General features: G+C 38.3%; 1 protein-coding gene across 3 annotated transcripts in view; it reads left to right on the forward strand.

Moving 5' to 3' along the window:
• Nucleotides 1-18,009, forward strand: part of ARSB (arylsulfatase B) — a 74,803-nt gene that overhangs the window by 7,190 nt on the left and 49,604 nt on the right. For all 3 annotated transcript variants that reach the window (XM_033009188.2, XM_042804921.1, XM_042804920.1), the window contains exon 4: nucleotides 84-291. In XM_033009188.2, coding sequence (XP_032865079.2) covers nucleotides 84-291 — 208 coding nt within the window. The remainder of the gene's footprint in view (nucleotides 1-83; nucleotides 292-18,009) is intronic.

The raw sequence follows: 18,009 nt of genomic DNA on the forward strand, positions 1-18,009 counted from the left end.
AATCAGGGCTGCTTTTGCTGTAGTAACTTTTGCATTTAGTACTTCATATTCAACTAATTCCCACTCTATCCCTTCCACCCCAGCCCCTCTTTCTCTACCTTGCTTTTCAGTCCGTCCATGAACCTCTAGAGGTCCCTGAAGAATACATGAAACCATATTCTTCCATTAAAGATGTAAAGAGACGCCATTATGCAGGAATGGTGACTCTTATGGATGAAGCTGTAGGAAATCTTACTGATGCTCTGAAAAGATACGGTCTTTGGGACAATACAGTTCTTGTTTTCTCTACTGGTAAGTTCATTTAAATACTCTTTCAGCAATAACCTTGATACGGTGTCTAACAAGCTAACTGAAGAGACATCTGGCCCCTCTGTCATACCTCCATGTATTTTCTGACTAAGAAGAGCAATGAAACAGGATTTTATACCAGAAGGAGCAGTTTCTCTCCTCCTTCTTATGGCTTTCTTAAGCATGACAAAAACAACTCTGAAGAAGTGTCTGTGCAAATGGGGGATACTCCTGTTGGAATAAAGACAGCATTGTAAAAACTGAGGAGGGCAGTGAAGTTGGAGACATCTTACTTGCCACTGCAGTTACTGAGTATCTGTCAGAACTGAATCCTTAGTGAGAGCAATCTACCAAATTAATTTGTCCTGAGCTATGTGTAGCTGTCCAATCAGTCTATAAATTGCCATGTGTTGCATAAAGCATGAACAGCCAGACAGCAAGCAGTTTGAAGCCAAAACTCTTTCTTTCCCTTACTTTTATGTAACATACAATTTTTGTCCTGCTTGAAATATTTCACTGGCACCTTACTCCCATGAAGCAAAGGTCTGTTCATCAAAAAGCTCAAAATGTGATGATACAGTCTAGGCTGCCAAATTACAGGGTAAGTTTCTGTATGTACTAGCACGTGATCTGGTTTCTAGGTTATCAGGGTAATGCAAATAATACATTAAAAAACAGTCTCCTTTGTTTCCAAATTAGGAGTGAAACAGAATCTTTTTGAAATACAGCTGCTTGGCTGAGTTTCATGAACATAGTTGTTCTTGGTTTTTTGGGAGTGGGAAGTAGCCTTTTAATGTTTACAGTTGCTTTTTTGCCCAGGCTTTACATTTCAGGGCTGTCGAAATGGCAAATTAATTTTCTGTGAACACTTCAAAAAAAACCCCACAACAACAGCAACAACAACAAAGCGATGTATTTTGAGTTTAGCAGCTGCTTCCTATAGCACTTGGAATCATGGAACTTCATTCTGAGCCCAAACCTGTTTGCCTTATGGTGTTACATTTATGTCCAGGTTTTGGCTCTAACAGGATTTGATAACTCTTCTATGCCTGTTTCTGTTTGCTATGTTTTCATATTTAGAACAGAAAGTAAGCAAAGCCATATGGAAAATTATACCAGTATTTATTCCATATGGAAAAAATCCAGTCTTTGCTGGTGGGGTCCTGGTAGGGTTATTTCAGTAACATTTGTTCAGTACATTGTGGAATAAAACTAAAGATCATCTGAGTTGGAATTACAGGGTATGACTGAATGAAAAAGGCATTTTTTTTTTTGTTTAGGATAATATTTTTTTTCCAAATTAGGACAATATACCCTGCTTTTAGCAGTAGCTATCTTGCAATCACTTACAAGTACATTTCTACAAGAGGCAAACAGTCGGGAGAATCCAGTTTCTTCCCTATATAACAGGACTTATCTTGAGTTAATTGACAATTTAATCTTCCAGGAGTGGAATTAATATGATTGAAATGCAGGGAAATTGGGCCTAGATCAAACAGACCAAGGAGCAGAGATCTGAGTTTTTTCATATTCTCTCTTCACTTCAAACAACTATTCTTTACAGGCATAAAACATTACATGCATTAAAGACCCAGTTTCCAAAAAAAGAAATGTTGAAATCATTAAGCATTAAGGGGGAAAAAAAAAAAGAAGCATGAAATCTATTCAGCTTTTCTATATTGTGTTTATTGCTTCTGCAGCTGGTGTGTTTTAAAATGGGCATTAGAACATGGTTAAAAAGAAACATGAGAGGGTCTGCAGTTGAGCATCTTGAGCAGAGAGTTGTGCTATGTGAGATCTCTGTATGGCTTTCAAGTCCTTCGTAACTGGGAGCCTTAGTGTGCACTGGTAACTGTAATATGGTTATATACTTAGAGTATGCTATTACTTTCAGTTCTCGAGGGCATGCCTGCTTGAGGAAACTGTGCCTCCTCTCCCAGCCCCAAGTGCTCTCCTGGGACTGGGAGACCCTCTTGCTCAGTACAGCAAGAGAGACACATTTTCCTTTACAGTCAGGAATTCTCTCCAAAAAAGTTCTTCCCGTGTTGTGAGGTTAAGAACCAATGTAAGGGTTTAAATGAAGGGTGCAAGGGAGAATCTAGGGAAGGATAAAGTTTATCCATAACTTTAATGGTTAGTATCTGTGTATCTCCTCAGCATAGCAGTTAAAGACACAGGATCATATAAGCACTCTGTTTTGTTATAAACCTGTGTGGTTTGATAGTTGTGGCGTTGCAAACCTGTAGAAGAAAAAGAAGTAAAGACCCTACTTTTACAGTAGATTTTGCTAGTTTCATTAATATTCCCTGTTTACTTGCAGCCAAAATTCAGACTTGAACGTTTGAATCTCTCACTACTTCAAAATTCCCCTCCAAAAAATAATGTACAAGTGATCATTTGCTACTGTGTGCTATAGCAAGTAACAGTGCAACAAACATGCAGTCTTCCATGATTCCTTCATGGTGAAGTGTCAAACCCAAAATTAGAGATTTCTTTGTAGTAGGTGCTCATTGAAATACTCTAGAGCATGATATAATCTTTGCTCTTGTGGTAGATTTCTTTTTATTAAACTCTCATGCTTCTTCCTATTTTTATATGTTATGGCTCAACCAGGATTGCCTTGAAAACGTGCCAGCTGGCAAATGGAATTACTGTGCATTTTAAAAGGGCCTTGTAAAATGTGTAGAACTCCAGTTCCCGTTTAAAGTGGCCTGATGGAGACACCAGGCCACAAATGAATTAATCTGGTCATTAGTAATATCTGACTCCATCAGTATATCATGTAAATCAACATCTCTGGTGTTTGTTTTGAACAGATACACAAGCTATTTCTACAGGTAAATAAGAAAAATTAAAAGATGAACTAGTTCAGTGGTATGTGGTGTTATATTTGAGTATCAAGTAGTAGCTTGATAAGTCTTGACTGATGTGATATGAAATAGAAGTTGCTTGTATGGAGCACCTTTTATACTGCAGATACAAGTCTACGCTAATGAGATCAGTGGTGAAAATGAAGTCATTGCCTGTTCAAACAAAACAGATCAAAATGGATGCAGCACTGTCCTGGGTACACTTGCAATTAAAAAGAGTGAGACGTAGGATTTATTTTTATTTTTAGGAAACATAAGATACTGTAACTACCAACTTTCCTGAAGAGGGCCTTGATTTAAAAAAAAATAAAGGTCATAAAAAGCTTTCAAGTAGTACAAATTTACCTCAACACTATTAACACTGGCTTAGAGTCCAAATTTTGCTTCAAATATAGACCTATGATCTGAGGTACAAAGTGGGGTTTTGCTGTAAATACCATGTGTTTATAGTTTCTGCAACATATTACAAGTAATTTTGGTGGCAGCTTACCAACATTAGAGCAAAGGAATCTGACCTCTCATTTCAGTTCTGTATTAAAGCTACTACCCTTTGCTTTATTTAACTTAAAGCTTCTTAATATACTAAATAATTTTGGAGCAAAACTCCTTACCTATTTCTTTCAGCATGTCTGTCAATTCTTGAATGTGGATTAGCACTGTACTATCTGGTAGTTGCCATAAGAGGGCCTTAAACAAACAGTAAAATATGTGGAACTTTTCAAGCCTTGGTTTACTAAGTTTTAATTTTTCAAGCCTTGGTTTACTTTGCTAAGAGGAAACCACATAAATCCTTTCCATAATGGAGCATTTGACAGTGATGACTGTTTTTGCTCCAAAACGGGGTCTTTGTATCATTTTAGAATTATGATTAATAAGAGCATAGATTGTTCTCTCCATACTTACTACAGTCTCTCTATCTCTCTCATCCCCCTCAATGTGTCGTCCCCCCCCCCCCCCCCCCAATTTTCGTATTACTCTAATAAAGACTTTTTCTCAGTCTTTTTTTTTTATTATTATTATTTTTCCATTCCAGCCAGTATATTGTGGCATTTGTCTAATAAAATGCCAGGATTTTTTTTTTTTTTTTTTGCTTATTTCCAGCTCCTACTTTGGTAGAAACCAGGGATCTGACTTTCACTGGCTTCCTAAGGGCAGTGTTTTATCTTTTCCGTAATGTCTTCCTGAATTAACTCCTGCTTTTTCTCTTTTGCTGGTAAGGGACTTCATAGAGACTTTTAATTGCAGATTGTCCAAGCCAGCTGACGGACAGACTGGTTAGAGTGGTTGTTCTCTGGCTGTGGTGTCAGAAGTGCTAATTTTGAAGGGTGTGTTGTCAGACTTTTTTAAGTAAATCTGCTCAATTACAGACCTGAAGACTTGCTTTAATTGGTCTTGTCAGGAGGTTCTGGGAGGTTCGGTGCATTGCCAGTGAGGAAGATGCCTGGGCTTTTACGGCCTGAGCATCTGCTGCTTCCTCAGAGGAAGTAAGCACAGGTGTCTTAGCTTCAAGTACCTTCAATCAAAGTAGTTACTTCAGTCCATATATTCCCAAATATTATTTCTCTGTTTCTTGTCTATTAAGCTTGTTATACAGCAAAAAGTTGCAGCTGATCACTGTACTTCCACTGGTCAGAGTTGCTGCATGTCAATGATAAATAGTGAAAGGTACATGTGGTTGGTGTTTTATACTCCATTGTTAGCTTTTATTCTTTTTTTTTAGGCTTTTTCCACATTAAAGCATGGGTGGTAAGAATAAATTTTTTAGAAATAAAATAATATCTTCTCTGCCATATGATGCAGATAGGAGTAACAAGACATCTAGACTGATTTGTAAGAATATATTATGACAGGTGGAAATTTTATCTTATGATGGAAATTAATTTCAAAATGAAAACTGAGATGTTTATTTCATATTATTTCCTCCCACCCTCCTTTTAAAATCCTGTTAAAACCAAAATATTTTCTAGGAAATGTTTATTTATCTTCCCTTCCTTCTAGCATTAACCCCTTCCCATCCATCCTGCTTTTTCTGTGACAAACATAACACTGAGACACTTGCTTCTTTTTTTCATTTGTGTTTAAAAATTCCAACATGAGTGGAATCTTTAATTTTTCTTGCTGTTTCTAGCAAATGCCAGTGCTTAAAGTGAAGTTCATGTGTAAATAAAACTCAGAAGTGAATTTTGCCCAGAGATGCAAGATAGTATTTTTGTATAAAGCTTTGACTTAAGCATGCTAATAGTTATCCTAGCAATTTTTTTCTCAGACTAAGATGAATGCTGAAAACAACTAATTTTACATGTTAACAACATTTAATAATTTCCCACAGCTCTCAAATTGTTGTCTTAAGCTATGATTGCTATTAAACTATACTAGTTTGTTCTCCATAATAGTGCTTAAGAAGCCATTATTCTTTGTGTCAGAATCTTCTACACTCAAATCAGTGGCCAGGTTCAGTGCTCTGTCACTGGGACAAGTCCAAAGTTTTTTCAACTATGTCTCATTTAACTTGCTTACTACAGACATGGAGAGTTTATCAGGTTATTCCCACTGTTTTTAGCTTAAAATTTTGCCGTGTTTCTCTTGTGTTTGGTGATGGTGAATGGTAGCATCGGCATAACAGGGTCTGTGACTATTGAGACCTGTTTAATCACTGAGACTGCTTACAATGAAAGCAGTCGCCTGAAAACTGTCTGTGCTAGTATGGCTCCTATCATGAAAACTGTACTGGGAGGGGTAAAAAAAAAAAAAAAAGAGTTCAGTACAATGAAAAAGAACATTGTTCATGCAGCGTTTGTAGGGCTAAATTTGTAACTATTAGAATCTTGTGTGCATCAAATGCATTTTTTTTTCCATGAGATCAATTTTCCCCTTTTTTTTTCTTTTTTTTTTTCTTTCTTTGTTTTCTTGTTTTTAGTTCTTTCCACTTTAGACAAGTCAGGAGAATAAAGAGGCAGTTTTGGTGACTTAAAAAAAAATGTAGAGGTTGATTTATCTGAGCACAACTCAGTAAAAGGTGATCTGTAAATGCTCAGTAAAGTTGCTCGGCAAATGGTGCTCTGATGCAGGAGAGGTATTATGTTCCCTTGATGGAAAATAAAAGCCCTATGGGTGTATTTAAAGCAAACAAGAATTACATTAGCAGAATTTTATAGTAGAAGGTGTAGTTTTCTGTTTCTGTTGTCCCACTAATGGAAAGGCTTTCAGTAGTTATTCCATCACACACATGCAAAAATCCATATTAAGCACCAAAAACATAATAATGCGTCATCACTCTGAAGACACTTTTTGAGTGGCTTTTCTGCTGCTTATGTTGAACCTTCATGGTTACTCTTTCCACTGAGAGTATACAGCATTAGACTAAAGTATACAACAGATTTTTTTTCATCGACTAATCTTAACCAAATTATTTTGGTTTGTTTCACTGGAGAGATATGTTTCATGTTAGCCATCAGAAAGACCGCGCTTGCATTTCTGTCACACTTGCAGCATGATTGGAAAACACAACAAGAAATGGATCTTTCAAATGCAATATGGAGAAGCAGGAAAGAACTTGAGTTCAAATTAAGGGCAAAGTTATTCTCTAATCTGTGCTGTGAGTCTCTTATCCACAGTGTAGATCTCTGCTGTGTATTCTGTACCTCTTTTTTTTTTTTTTAATGAAACCTCAATGGGAGTTCCGCACTTGGAACGCATACAGAATAAGCATTATTCATGCTGTGAAGATCAGAGGGGAGAAATTTTCCCCAAATGTGTTCCTTTACCACTATTATCGACAGTGCTCTCTGTTTAACTGTGAGTCACAACCATGAGCTTAAATCACACAAAGGAAGGGCTCTGAAGTCCTGTTCTGTGACCTAGACTTTCAACAAGAATGTTGGAGGTCAAAAATGAGATGCATTTACAAAGCTGTGCACTGAAGCTGTCTGGTGCTTGCTCGTATTGTGTCTGGCATTAGTAAGTGCTATTTAATTCCCTTTCATATACACTAAATTCACTTAGAAAATTTTAAAAGTTTGTGGGTTTTTTGGTTTGTTTGTTTTGGGGTTTTTTAGTTTTGTTTTTCTTTTTTAAAACAAAAAACAGCTAGCTGCCTGCTTGTTTTGTTGATATTGGCAACTGATTGTAGTATTACATCCAAATTTCTATGTACAGGAATTATGCATGTAGACTTTTACATTATGGAAAAGAGATGTTGGCACTTCATGTAAACAAAACTGCTGAGGTTTGGCTTTTCTGTAGTCTCCCCATCAGAAATAGGCAACAGCAGGAAAGGTATAGGAATATGGGCTTCATCCCATCTTCTATCTTTTGTTGATCTTTGAGATTATTTGCTTGTCGCATGTTATTCCTTTTATTTATTTTTAGTAGAAAACTTCAGAAATCTGCTTTTTAGAAATATCATAGGTACTGTGAGTCACTTCATTGACATGCTCTGTTTTCAACAATACCAAGACACTAACATTGTTAAATTGGCTTCTTAAACTCTGTAAGTTACATATGAAATAATTCCACAGTTAACTTTTAATATACTTTCCAGTTCTGCTTCAGTTGGATGGACCCTCACACTGACCTCCATATGGTTCTGATTAAGTATAAGAGCATGATTGCTCATAAAGCCCCAGCCCTTGAAAGGAGCACTAGATATATAACATGTAACAAATGTTTACAGAATTAAAATGTGGATGAGCTGGATATGCCAGTTTATTTCTGCCATCTTTTTCACCCATTATTTTTATACCCATTATTGTTTAGTTGTTGTGGGTTGAAGGAACCTATGTGATCACTAGTACTCAAGATTTAATTGCATTTGATTTTTAAAATGCAATATTACAACATCAGAGAGAAAAATGAAAATCTCAGTATTGGAAAACAAAGCCAGAATTACACAAAGGAGAGAAAGAGAAACATGTTCTGTCATCCAGTTTAGTGGTTCATACTGTTTCAGATAGTGAGACAAAGGTTGAAAATCTGTCCTCAATCCGTCATCCCCTGTAACTCATCCTCTGTTAAGCGAATTGTGCTGCCTGGCTGACAGTGGTGCAGTGGTAGGATCACTTTAGATGCTGTGAGATTCAGGATTGGAAGTGTGTTTCTGTTGTGTCTGTTTATAACTCATAAAATCTCCCACTGCAGTAGCACAACAAGAAAAGGGGGGAAAAAAGTCCCAAAACCAGGTGAATTTGAGTTTTATTTTAAGCTTTCATTATTCTGAGCTGAGGTATTGCACAGTGGAAATGTATCATAAACTCGAGGAGAGGGAAGGAATTTCCTCGTTCCTTATTTTACTAGGAGCTGGTGAGTATGGGTTTCTATCAGTTTCCCTGATTCTCCATCTTAGGTATCCAAATGGTGAAATGCCTTCCACTTTCCGTGGGAGGGTGTCTTCTAATGTAGCACTACACATAATTTTTAAAAAGCTTAGGAAAACTTTAAATAAATAAACTTTCTGTGTTTTTCCTCACAAATCTTCCTTGCATGACTTTTAGTATTTCTTCCTTGTCTTGTACATTGTTTTAGATTACTGCCATGAATTTACATATACAGTGGGTACTATTACCAAATACTATTAAAGGTAGCAAATATGAAGATATAGCCAAATATATGACATTTACTGATCAACTCATTTCTTAAACAACCTTAAAAAAGGAGATAGCTACAACATCTCTTTTGTATATTGCCATTATTCTTTTAGAACTGAAATATCTTCTATAGCCAACCTCTGAACTCTGAATATGCAGGGAAAAGAGGAATACTGCCTTTTTAGTGTCACTAGGAATCACTCTGTGGAGTGCATATATACTAACTCTGTCATGTAGACCACTAATATTTTTTAATATCTGCTGCTATGTTTTCTTAGAAGAGCTTTATTTTATAGAATCACAGAATATTTTGTGTTGGAAGGGACCTTTAAAGGTCATCTAGTCCAAACCCTCTTAAATGAGCAGGGACATCTTCAACTAGATCACGTTACTCAGAGCCCCGTCCAACCTGACCTTGAATATTTCCAGGGATAGGACATCTACCACCTCTCTGGGAAACCTGTTCCAGTGTTTCACTGCCCTCATTGTAAAAAATTTCTTCCTTTTATCTAGTCTGAACCTACCCTCTTTTAGTTTAAAACCATTACTCCTTCTATTGCTACAAGCCCTACTGAAAATTCTGTCTCCATCTTTCATATAAGCCCCCTTTAAGTATGGAAAGGCCACAATAAGGTCTCCATGGAGCCTTCTGTTCTCCAAGCTAAACAACCCCAACTCTCTCAGCCTGTCCTCACAGGAGAGGTGTTCCATCCCTCTGATGATTTTTGTGACCCTCCTCTGGACTGGCTCCAACAGTTCCCTGTCTTTCTTGTGCTGAAGACTCCAGAGCTGGACACAGCACTGCAGGTGGAGTCTCATAGGAGCAGAGTAGAGGAACAGAATCCCCTCCCTTGACCTGCTGGCCATGCTGCTTTTGATCCAGCCCAGGATATGGTTGTCTTTCTGGGCTGTGAGCGCACACTGATGCCTCATGATGAGCTTTTCATCAGCCAACACTCCCAAGCCCTTCTCTGCAGGGCTGCTCTCAATCCCTTCATCCCCCAGCCTGTATTTGTGCATGGGATTGCTCTGACCCTTATGCAGGACCTTGCACTTGGCCTTGTTGAACCTCATGTAGTTCGTATGGGCCCACTTCTTGAGCTTTTCCCTGTCCCTCTGAATGGCATCTCTTCCCTCAGCCATTTAAACTATACCACTCAGCTTGGTGTCAACTGAAAATTTGCTGAGGGTGCACTCAATCCCATTCATTATATCATTGAGAAAGATATTAAATAGTACTGGTCCCAGTACAGATCACTGACCACTCATCACTGCTCTCCCCTGGGACATTGAGCCATTAACCACTATTCTCTGGATATGATCGTCTGGCCAATTCATTATCCACTGAAAGTCCATCCATCAAATCCATCTCTCTCCAATTTAAGGAGAAGGTTGTTGGCTTTTCCATTTCAGCCGATATAGTCACTCCATCATAGAAGGCCACTAGGTTGCTCAGGCAGGACTTGCCCTTGGTGAAGCCATGCTTGCTGTCTTGAATCACCTCCCTGTCCTTCATGTGCATCAGAATAGCTTCTAGGAGAATCTGTTCCATGATCTTCCCAGATACAGATGTAAAGCTGCCAGGTTGGTAGTTCCTGGGGTCCTCCTTTCCACCCTTTTTAAAAATAAGTGCAATGTTTGCCTTTTTCCATTCTCCAGGGACTTCACTTGACTGTTATGACTTTTCAAATATCACAGAGAGTGTCTTGGCAACTACATCAGCCAATTCCCTCAGGATTCTGTGATGCATCTCGTCAGGTCCCATAGACTTATATATGTTCAAGTTCCTCAGGTGGTCACAAACATGATCTTCTCTTACAGCGGGAGCGACTTTGCTCCCCCAGTGCCTGCCTTGAAGTCCATCCACTCAAGGGCTGCGGGAAGGAAGGTTGCCATTGAAGGCTGAGACAAAGAAGTTGTTGAGTACCTCAGCCTTTTCCTCATCTGTTGTTACAAGTTTGCCAGTCATGTTCATTGGATGGGTACACTTTCTTTGACCTTCCTTTTCTGGATACCTGTAGAAGCCCTTCTTACTATTCTTTGCATCCCTTGTGGAAGTTCAGCTCCAGCTGTGCCATGGCCTTCCTGACACCATCCCTACACAACCAGGCAACATCCCTATACTCTTCCCAGGATACCTGTCCCTGCCTCCACTGCCTGTGAATTTCCTTCTTGCTTATTAATTTGATCAGCAGGTCTTGACGCAGCCATGCCAGTCTCTTGCCTTCCTTTCCTGATTCCTTATACCTGGGGATGGAGAGCTCTTGCACTCTGTAGAAAATGTCCTTAAAGATCTGCCAGCTCTGTTCTGCTCCTTTGTCCCTGAGGGCAGTTTCCCAGGTGGTCGCATTGGCTAACTCCTTGATCAGCTGCAAGTTTGCTTTCCTAAAATATAAGGTCCTGACTCTTTGCTCATCCCATATCCCTCAGGACTGCGAACTCCACCAGTGCATTATGTTAGAGAAGATCACACAAAATGATCAAAATGGAAATACTTAGCTCTTTATAATTTTGTATTTCAGTATTGCTTTAATAACTATTTAATAGAACAAATACAAATATACTGAAGTGTGAAATTTCATACATGTATTTTTTTAGATTTCCTTTGTAAATGATAAATGTTTGGAACAACACAGAACTGTCTCACACAGCGCTTTCGTATTTATTTAGAAATAATGTTTCTCCAAGAGAATTACTTTGTCAATCATGGACAGCCCTTGCATCTATGAATCAATATAGAAACAGGGAAAATCTGTCATTGATTCACTTGGGAAAGAAACGTACAGTATAGTCTGGTCTGGGTTAAGAATTTGGAAGAAGCTGCAGGTGGTGTAAGATGGCCTTAGTCAAATAAGTAATATCTGAAAAAGATTACTCGAATCCCTGCTGACATGTTTTGGATTTGTTTTCCTTCTCTGCTTTTTCTTTTTTTTTTTTTTTCATGCATATATGTTCATATAAAGTATGGTTTGGTTAGTACATCTGTTTTCTGTATTTTTGAATATTCCAGAATCAAAATATGCTCCAAATAAACATGTGAGCGAAGGCTAAACTCTACAGAAGAAATGGAGAATTTCCAAATAAATCTCTGCACAACTGTCCTTCGTATTCTTTTCTCTCTTTCACTTTCCATTATTCTGTTATTCTTATGCATAGAATATAATGGATCTATATTTGTGGGTGATTTCACTTTAGCACGCATTAAAAGAGTAAGATTTTCCCTCTTTGCCTTAATTCATGGGACATTAAAACCAGCGGAATTTAGAGTGTCAGAACATAGATGTGCCGAATGCCTGGGAAGCCATATACTTTATAGATTTTTGAGTTAAAAAACACCAAAGATAAACTAAAATCCATAAATGCATGTTGTTATTCCAAACTGCAATTGATTTGTAGTAAGATATTTTATCAGTTAAAAATTGGGTGACTTTAAAAGTCGAAGGAGAGTTTTGTATCAAAGTTTTGTGCTCTTGCCTATAGATTTTCCTGATCATCTGTTTCTCTAAGACTTAGAAAGGGCTTAAGCTTAGATGGGCCCAGTGTTACCCAACTTGTGTGCATGCAGAAAAGAAGGAATTTTTTATGAAACAGGGTTGGGAACTATAATGGAAGGTTTTGATATTGGAAAAAAATCTGTAACATAGCTAAGGCTAGAGGATGGAAAGTGTGCGTCTCCAGAGCTAGTGAAGTTGAGTTTGAAAGCAACTGTGTACATTAGCCATGCATGTTAAGATTTGGCCATGGGTGAGTGTATCAGATCATGTAAATGTCTGATGTGAAAGTGGCTTGGAGAGCTCTTACTGAAGTGTCTGTTACAGGTTTTTTAGCTCTTTGTACTAATGCTGGAACTAATAAGCTAACTTCCCCAGCTTTTGTAAGGATCCTTGTTTGTATTTTTCAGTTCCTTACAGTTCAGTCTTAATCTTTCCTCTGTTTTCTCTATACATTCCTACCAGTTGTCTTTATGCCCTTTGCACATCTCTGGGTCTATGAATACCTTCATGTGCCTTCTATAACTGGAATATGTCTGTTACTATACCACATCTATCTTTACATTTCTCTTTAAGCAGGAAAAAACACCCCCACATTTCATCTGAACTTTGAGCACTGCTGCCATATGAAATGCTGCCTGTGCCTGCGCTTAGGTTTGACCTTTAATTGCATTTTCTCAAGTTAAAATATAGTCAGAGCTTTGTGTACATTGAAGTGAGCTGACACTGAATTCTGTATTAAGATTCCAGAGTTGCTTGAACTTGATTGGGAAGAACCAGAAATCTGCAGCAGTAATTTCACTAGTATGTTAGAGTAAGCGGCTTTAACCAACTATGTATAAAAACAAATATTGCAGCAACTGTAGTGCATGTTTTTCATTATTAACTTCTTGTACTATATATAATTGAACATGTTTAGGCTGTGCAAAAGATTATTACTGATCACTGCAGAGAACTGCATGTATTAGAGCACTGCACTACTTCTGATATCTAGCAAGAAGATATTTTATTGAATTAACAATGAAATAGCTAGAATGTATTGACATCTGATACACCAAATTTAATGACAGTTTTAATAGTTACAAACTCTTTAAGTCTGCTTTCTGTTTGCACTGCAGCTCTGTAACACATTTTCCAATCAAATAAGCATTTGTAACAAGAGGATCTTAAGAATGACATCCCATGCATGCTTTTCTGTCAAGTCCGATTTTTTTTCAGTAGTATTCTTCCACTACTGTTCTCATGTTCTCAAAAAAAAGTGTCTTCCATTACATTTGTCATGAAAGTTGGACATAGTTGCAATTGTGGCTGCAAATGATATGAATTCGTATCTGCCTACTTGAATATATCACACATTACGCTGCCATCAAGCTGTATTCCAGTGACTTCAATGGATTGAAAAAGCAAAGCCTTTGTTTAAAGCAGTTTAATAGTTACATTTTAATGACCACAAATGGTTCACTTTGACTAGGAGATACGAACTACTGCTGGCCAACAGTTACAGTTCATTAGAAAGTCAAAAGTAGCAGAAAGAATGCAAATGAAAAAAAAAAATAAAAGGAAAAATGCATGCCTCAGGAGGAAGAATAGCTGCGACGAGAGTGATGCTGATGAGTGGGACTGAGGCTAGGGTCTTTTTCTGCCCACAGGAGCCTCCCTTCACAGGCGATTGCCCCTGAGGTCTCTCAGCTGCGTTCAGGGACTGCGTGTGGCTTCTTGTGATTCTCTCCAAGTGACCTTGGATAGCTTGAACATTTTTAATAGTTACAGTGGTTTCAGTTTATTAATCCAGATAATTTTCATGGAACTGTGTTAAGAGTAAGCACACAAGCAATTATACCAGCCTTTTTCAGGGACTGTTGACTTCTTGTGTGATCTGAGAGCTTTTAATTAGCTTAACTCTTTAAAGTAGTTTAGTCAGAGCCAGAAGAGCATATCTTGCTGCAGCCTAAGGCAAATGAGCAGAGAGGCTTTGGGAAAACATGGACCTGAGGACCTTGACCAATTTAATGGGTCACTTACTCTGTAATCCTGAGAGAGACTTGAAGTTGGATTTTTGAAGAATTAGTAACTCTTTTGCCAAAGTGGGAGTAGGGGGAAGATGGAACTTCTGGCCTCACATACATGGATCAGGTAGTGGTTACTCAGGAGAGCAGAAGTCATTATGAGGAAGATAAAACTGCAACAATAATTGTGGAGACTGGGGAAGATCTCCACACAGGATGCCACTCTTGTCTCACCTTGTTTACAGTGACCCTGCCCATTTGACTGAAACAGTAGGTCTTTGCTAATGCAAGTTTGGACTGAGAAGACTGAGGGAGGATCTGGTGGGTAGTTTGGTCAATAATATGAAAGAGATGATAAATTCTGACTGCTGGTGGCATAAGGGCTGATAAGCAATAGTGGACAAACTGCTTTTGCAAGCATAGGTTGAACCATGATATGCCTTATGGCTCTAATATCATTACGTTCAAAAAGGAATTTGCAGAGAAAAGTAGGGAAAGAGTCTTCTGAAAATGAAAGGATTAACTTATTTCTGTAGTATGTGTGTACTGGGAAACACTTGGCCACCCAGGGCTAAAGCTGTATTTATAGTGAAATACTGTCTTTGGGCAGAGGAATCTGTTAGTGTATTAAGGATTTTTCTTCTTCTTTCCCAGTATCAAAAATGGAACAGGAAATCAGTTAACCTGTAAAGGATAGGGTTTCCAGGATAAACTTTCTAAGGCATTATCATTAGGCACAAAAACATCAAAACCAAAATGCCCACCAAGAGCAAAATATGCCATTTGACTATTCCTTTGAAGTCTACAGTTGTTTCCATTGTGCATATGAACAGTTTCCCTTTGAAATTGCTGAGAGTTATACGTGTATATTTGAGGACTGTATGTGGTCTGTAAAGCTAGATAGTTGCCAAGAGGAGAGATTTCAAAACTTCAGGATTCAGGAAATATGATCAAAAGTGGCAGAAAGTTCAAGGATGATGATGTTGGAGAAAGGTTGGATCTTGCCAAGAGGAAATTGCTGGTGACCTTACTGAACTACCATGGTGTCTTGCAGGTGTACTGCAGACACTCAAGTGTGGGAGCAATTAGAAGAGGGCATGTTTTGGCATGTAGCTAGGAAAAAACAATCACGAAGTTTGAATAAAATAATCATTATTAAATTAAAATTTTAAGTGCTCCTTCTTGTCACTCACTTGAATGTAATATTGATACGACAAAATTAAGAAGGAGGAGAATATTAGGCACACAGTACCAGGTTTTATTCTGTTTATTTGGAGAAAATAGTCTCAGTTTTATCCAGCTTAGCATCCTTTTTCTTAGAGCCAGCAGTGTGTTATTAGGCCATTGTTATCTGTCACCCAGCAAAGATGTTAAAGAAAGAAATAACAAGCAAATAATTACTCTGAAGTACTCATTCAGCAAGTATGTTCTCTGCCATTTCCCCACCTGGAAAACATAATCCATTGATGAAAAATAGATATATGAAAAGTGGTTAAAAACAATGCTTATATCATTAAAGGGAAAGGAAATTATTTATGTAAACTTCCATTTCTCTTCATTACCTGTGTTTCTGTGTCACCACACTACCTTATCAACTAATCCCTTTCCTCCCCTGTAAACTGGATTGCATGTAGCAAAAGCTGAGGTAGCTGTTGGGAGAGCCTTGGATCTTGCTGAATACACCTATACAAGACTGATGCGTTTTCCACCTTGTCCATGAATGCTGAATAAACCTACCTCTTTTATTTCATTGTCATCTCTAAAAGAATGAAACAGCCTATAGGAGTCAGAATAGTTGCAGCAGATCATTAAATAATTAACCTTTTATGTCCCCCCTGAAGTTCAAGACTAGTGTTGTAAAGAATTTTATTGTCTTTACTTTTTTAATTGATGTATTTGGTTGAGGCAATTGTTGGTTAGAATTTCAGTTTTTGTGGTTTATGTGCTTGGTGTGGGAGTTAGCTTAGGCAGAGATACTTCTTGCTAAGGTGAATGCTGTCCTTTTTTCAAATGTCCGGTGTGGTAAGTAATAGCTAAAGAGTTTTGTTTGTTTTTTATGTCTTTATGCCAGCAGATGTGTGTTTCTTTCTGCTAGTGAATTGAGCCAATATATTCTGGATATAGCTAGGGCCCCAGGTGATTAAAAACTCGAGTCACTCCTCTCAAACAAAAGTGATGTGAAAAACAGATGTAAATCTGTCCAATTGCTGGATTCAGGTCATATTTTGCACTCTGTAAAGCCAATGCATGTTCTTACACTTAATATTAAAAAAGAAAAAAAGACATCTGGCTCATAGCAGATGAAATATAAAAGTCATAGACACACAGGAGGAGTTGGGTAACTGCTGGATGACAAAGGATCAGCTGAAATGTTCCTGACATTGAGTGGTGGCCCTGACACTCCAGCTATTAGGAGCAGACTTTTTAATTCCCTGCTTTGAGGTTTCTGCTGTTTCTGGGGTGGTTGGAGCGTTTCGACATGGGGCAGTTTTCCCTGGTCTCCGGTGGTGGTGTTGGAAGGTGCGCATCTGCACCACCTTCCTGCGCACAGGCTCAGCGGGACCCTGCATGGCCCTCTTCTTCCTCCCCAGTCTTTCTCCTGAAGCCTTTCCCAGCTGTATCCTGATATGCTAAACCACTTAATTTAGCTGCAGATTGCTCTGTTTATCGTGTGCCAGAGAAGTGACAGAAGGCAATTGGAGCAGTCGTCCATAAAGTAAACACCAAGGAAGTGGGGTTACAGGATTTTAGGATGGAAAATGTAGGTTCTGGGCACAACCCTGAGGCTTTAATGCCTGTATATTAGATTATTTGTCTCTGCTGTTTGCATGTAATTCTACGTGTTGGCAGCTTCATAACCCTGGAAGTGCTTTCTTTGTTTGATTTCTTTATTTTTAAAGGGAAAAAAAAAAAAAAAGGTGTTAGGTCAAAGTAGTCATTTCTTCCCTCCCCATTAAAAAGACAAAACTAGAGAAAAGTGAAATAATGATCCCCTAAGGCTGCCAGCCTTCCCTGCAGGCCATGCCCACCATAACGCTTTTGCTGCATCTGAAGTCAGGGACATCTTTTCTTGTACATGACTCTGATCAGCAATAGATGTAAAACTACTTTCCCTCCAGCTCCTGTCCTCTCAGTTGGAATTGGATGCTCTTTTCTTACGTTACAGCTGCAGCCTAAAGTACAAAGCCAGCAGGTCTGAGGTCAGGTATTTTCCATACATCTGGAAGTACGGGTACGTTAGTTTTGGATGATTGCTGCTTATACAGAGTGTCCATAAGCACAGTAACAGTGGCCTGACTTCCTGCTTTTTTTCCTCTAAAAGCTACTATAAATATGCCTCTTAATTAGATCCATAATGTTGTTTGGATAACAGCACTAGGTTTGTTCTAAGAGAGTCACACTGCTTCCAGAAGCAGAGGAAGAAACCCAAATGTATTCAAAATAAACTTCCGAATGCTTTTACTGAATAAAAACACTTAGATGTTGCCAGCTATTGGAGAGTCTCTGCATTTAGAAAATTTAATGCTTGAAATTCAGTGCTTCCCAGCATACTTGCAGTCATTTGTCAGTCCTATCCAGTCCTCCTTTTATTGAGTGTCTGTCTACCATATGGACATACCTCTTCTGTTTGGTAGGGAGAGAGGGGGGGATGCACTTGGAAACTAAACATTCTTCTGGGTTACATTTACAACACTTATTTATTTTAAATGGAAGGAGGGAGCACATAGGAGGGACTCCATTGTTCCTTTTAGCAAAGAGAAACCACCTTACT

The sequence above is a fragment of the Tyto alba genome, unplaced genomic scaffold (assembly GCF_018691265.1).
Source record: "Tyto alba isolate M040663 unplaced genomic scaffold, T.alba_DEE_v4.0 Super-Scaffold_42, whole genome shotgun sequence".
Lineage (NCBI taxonomy): Eukaryota > Metazoa > Chordata > Aves > Strigiformes > Tytonidae > Tyto > Tyto alba.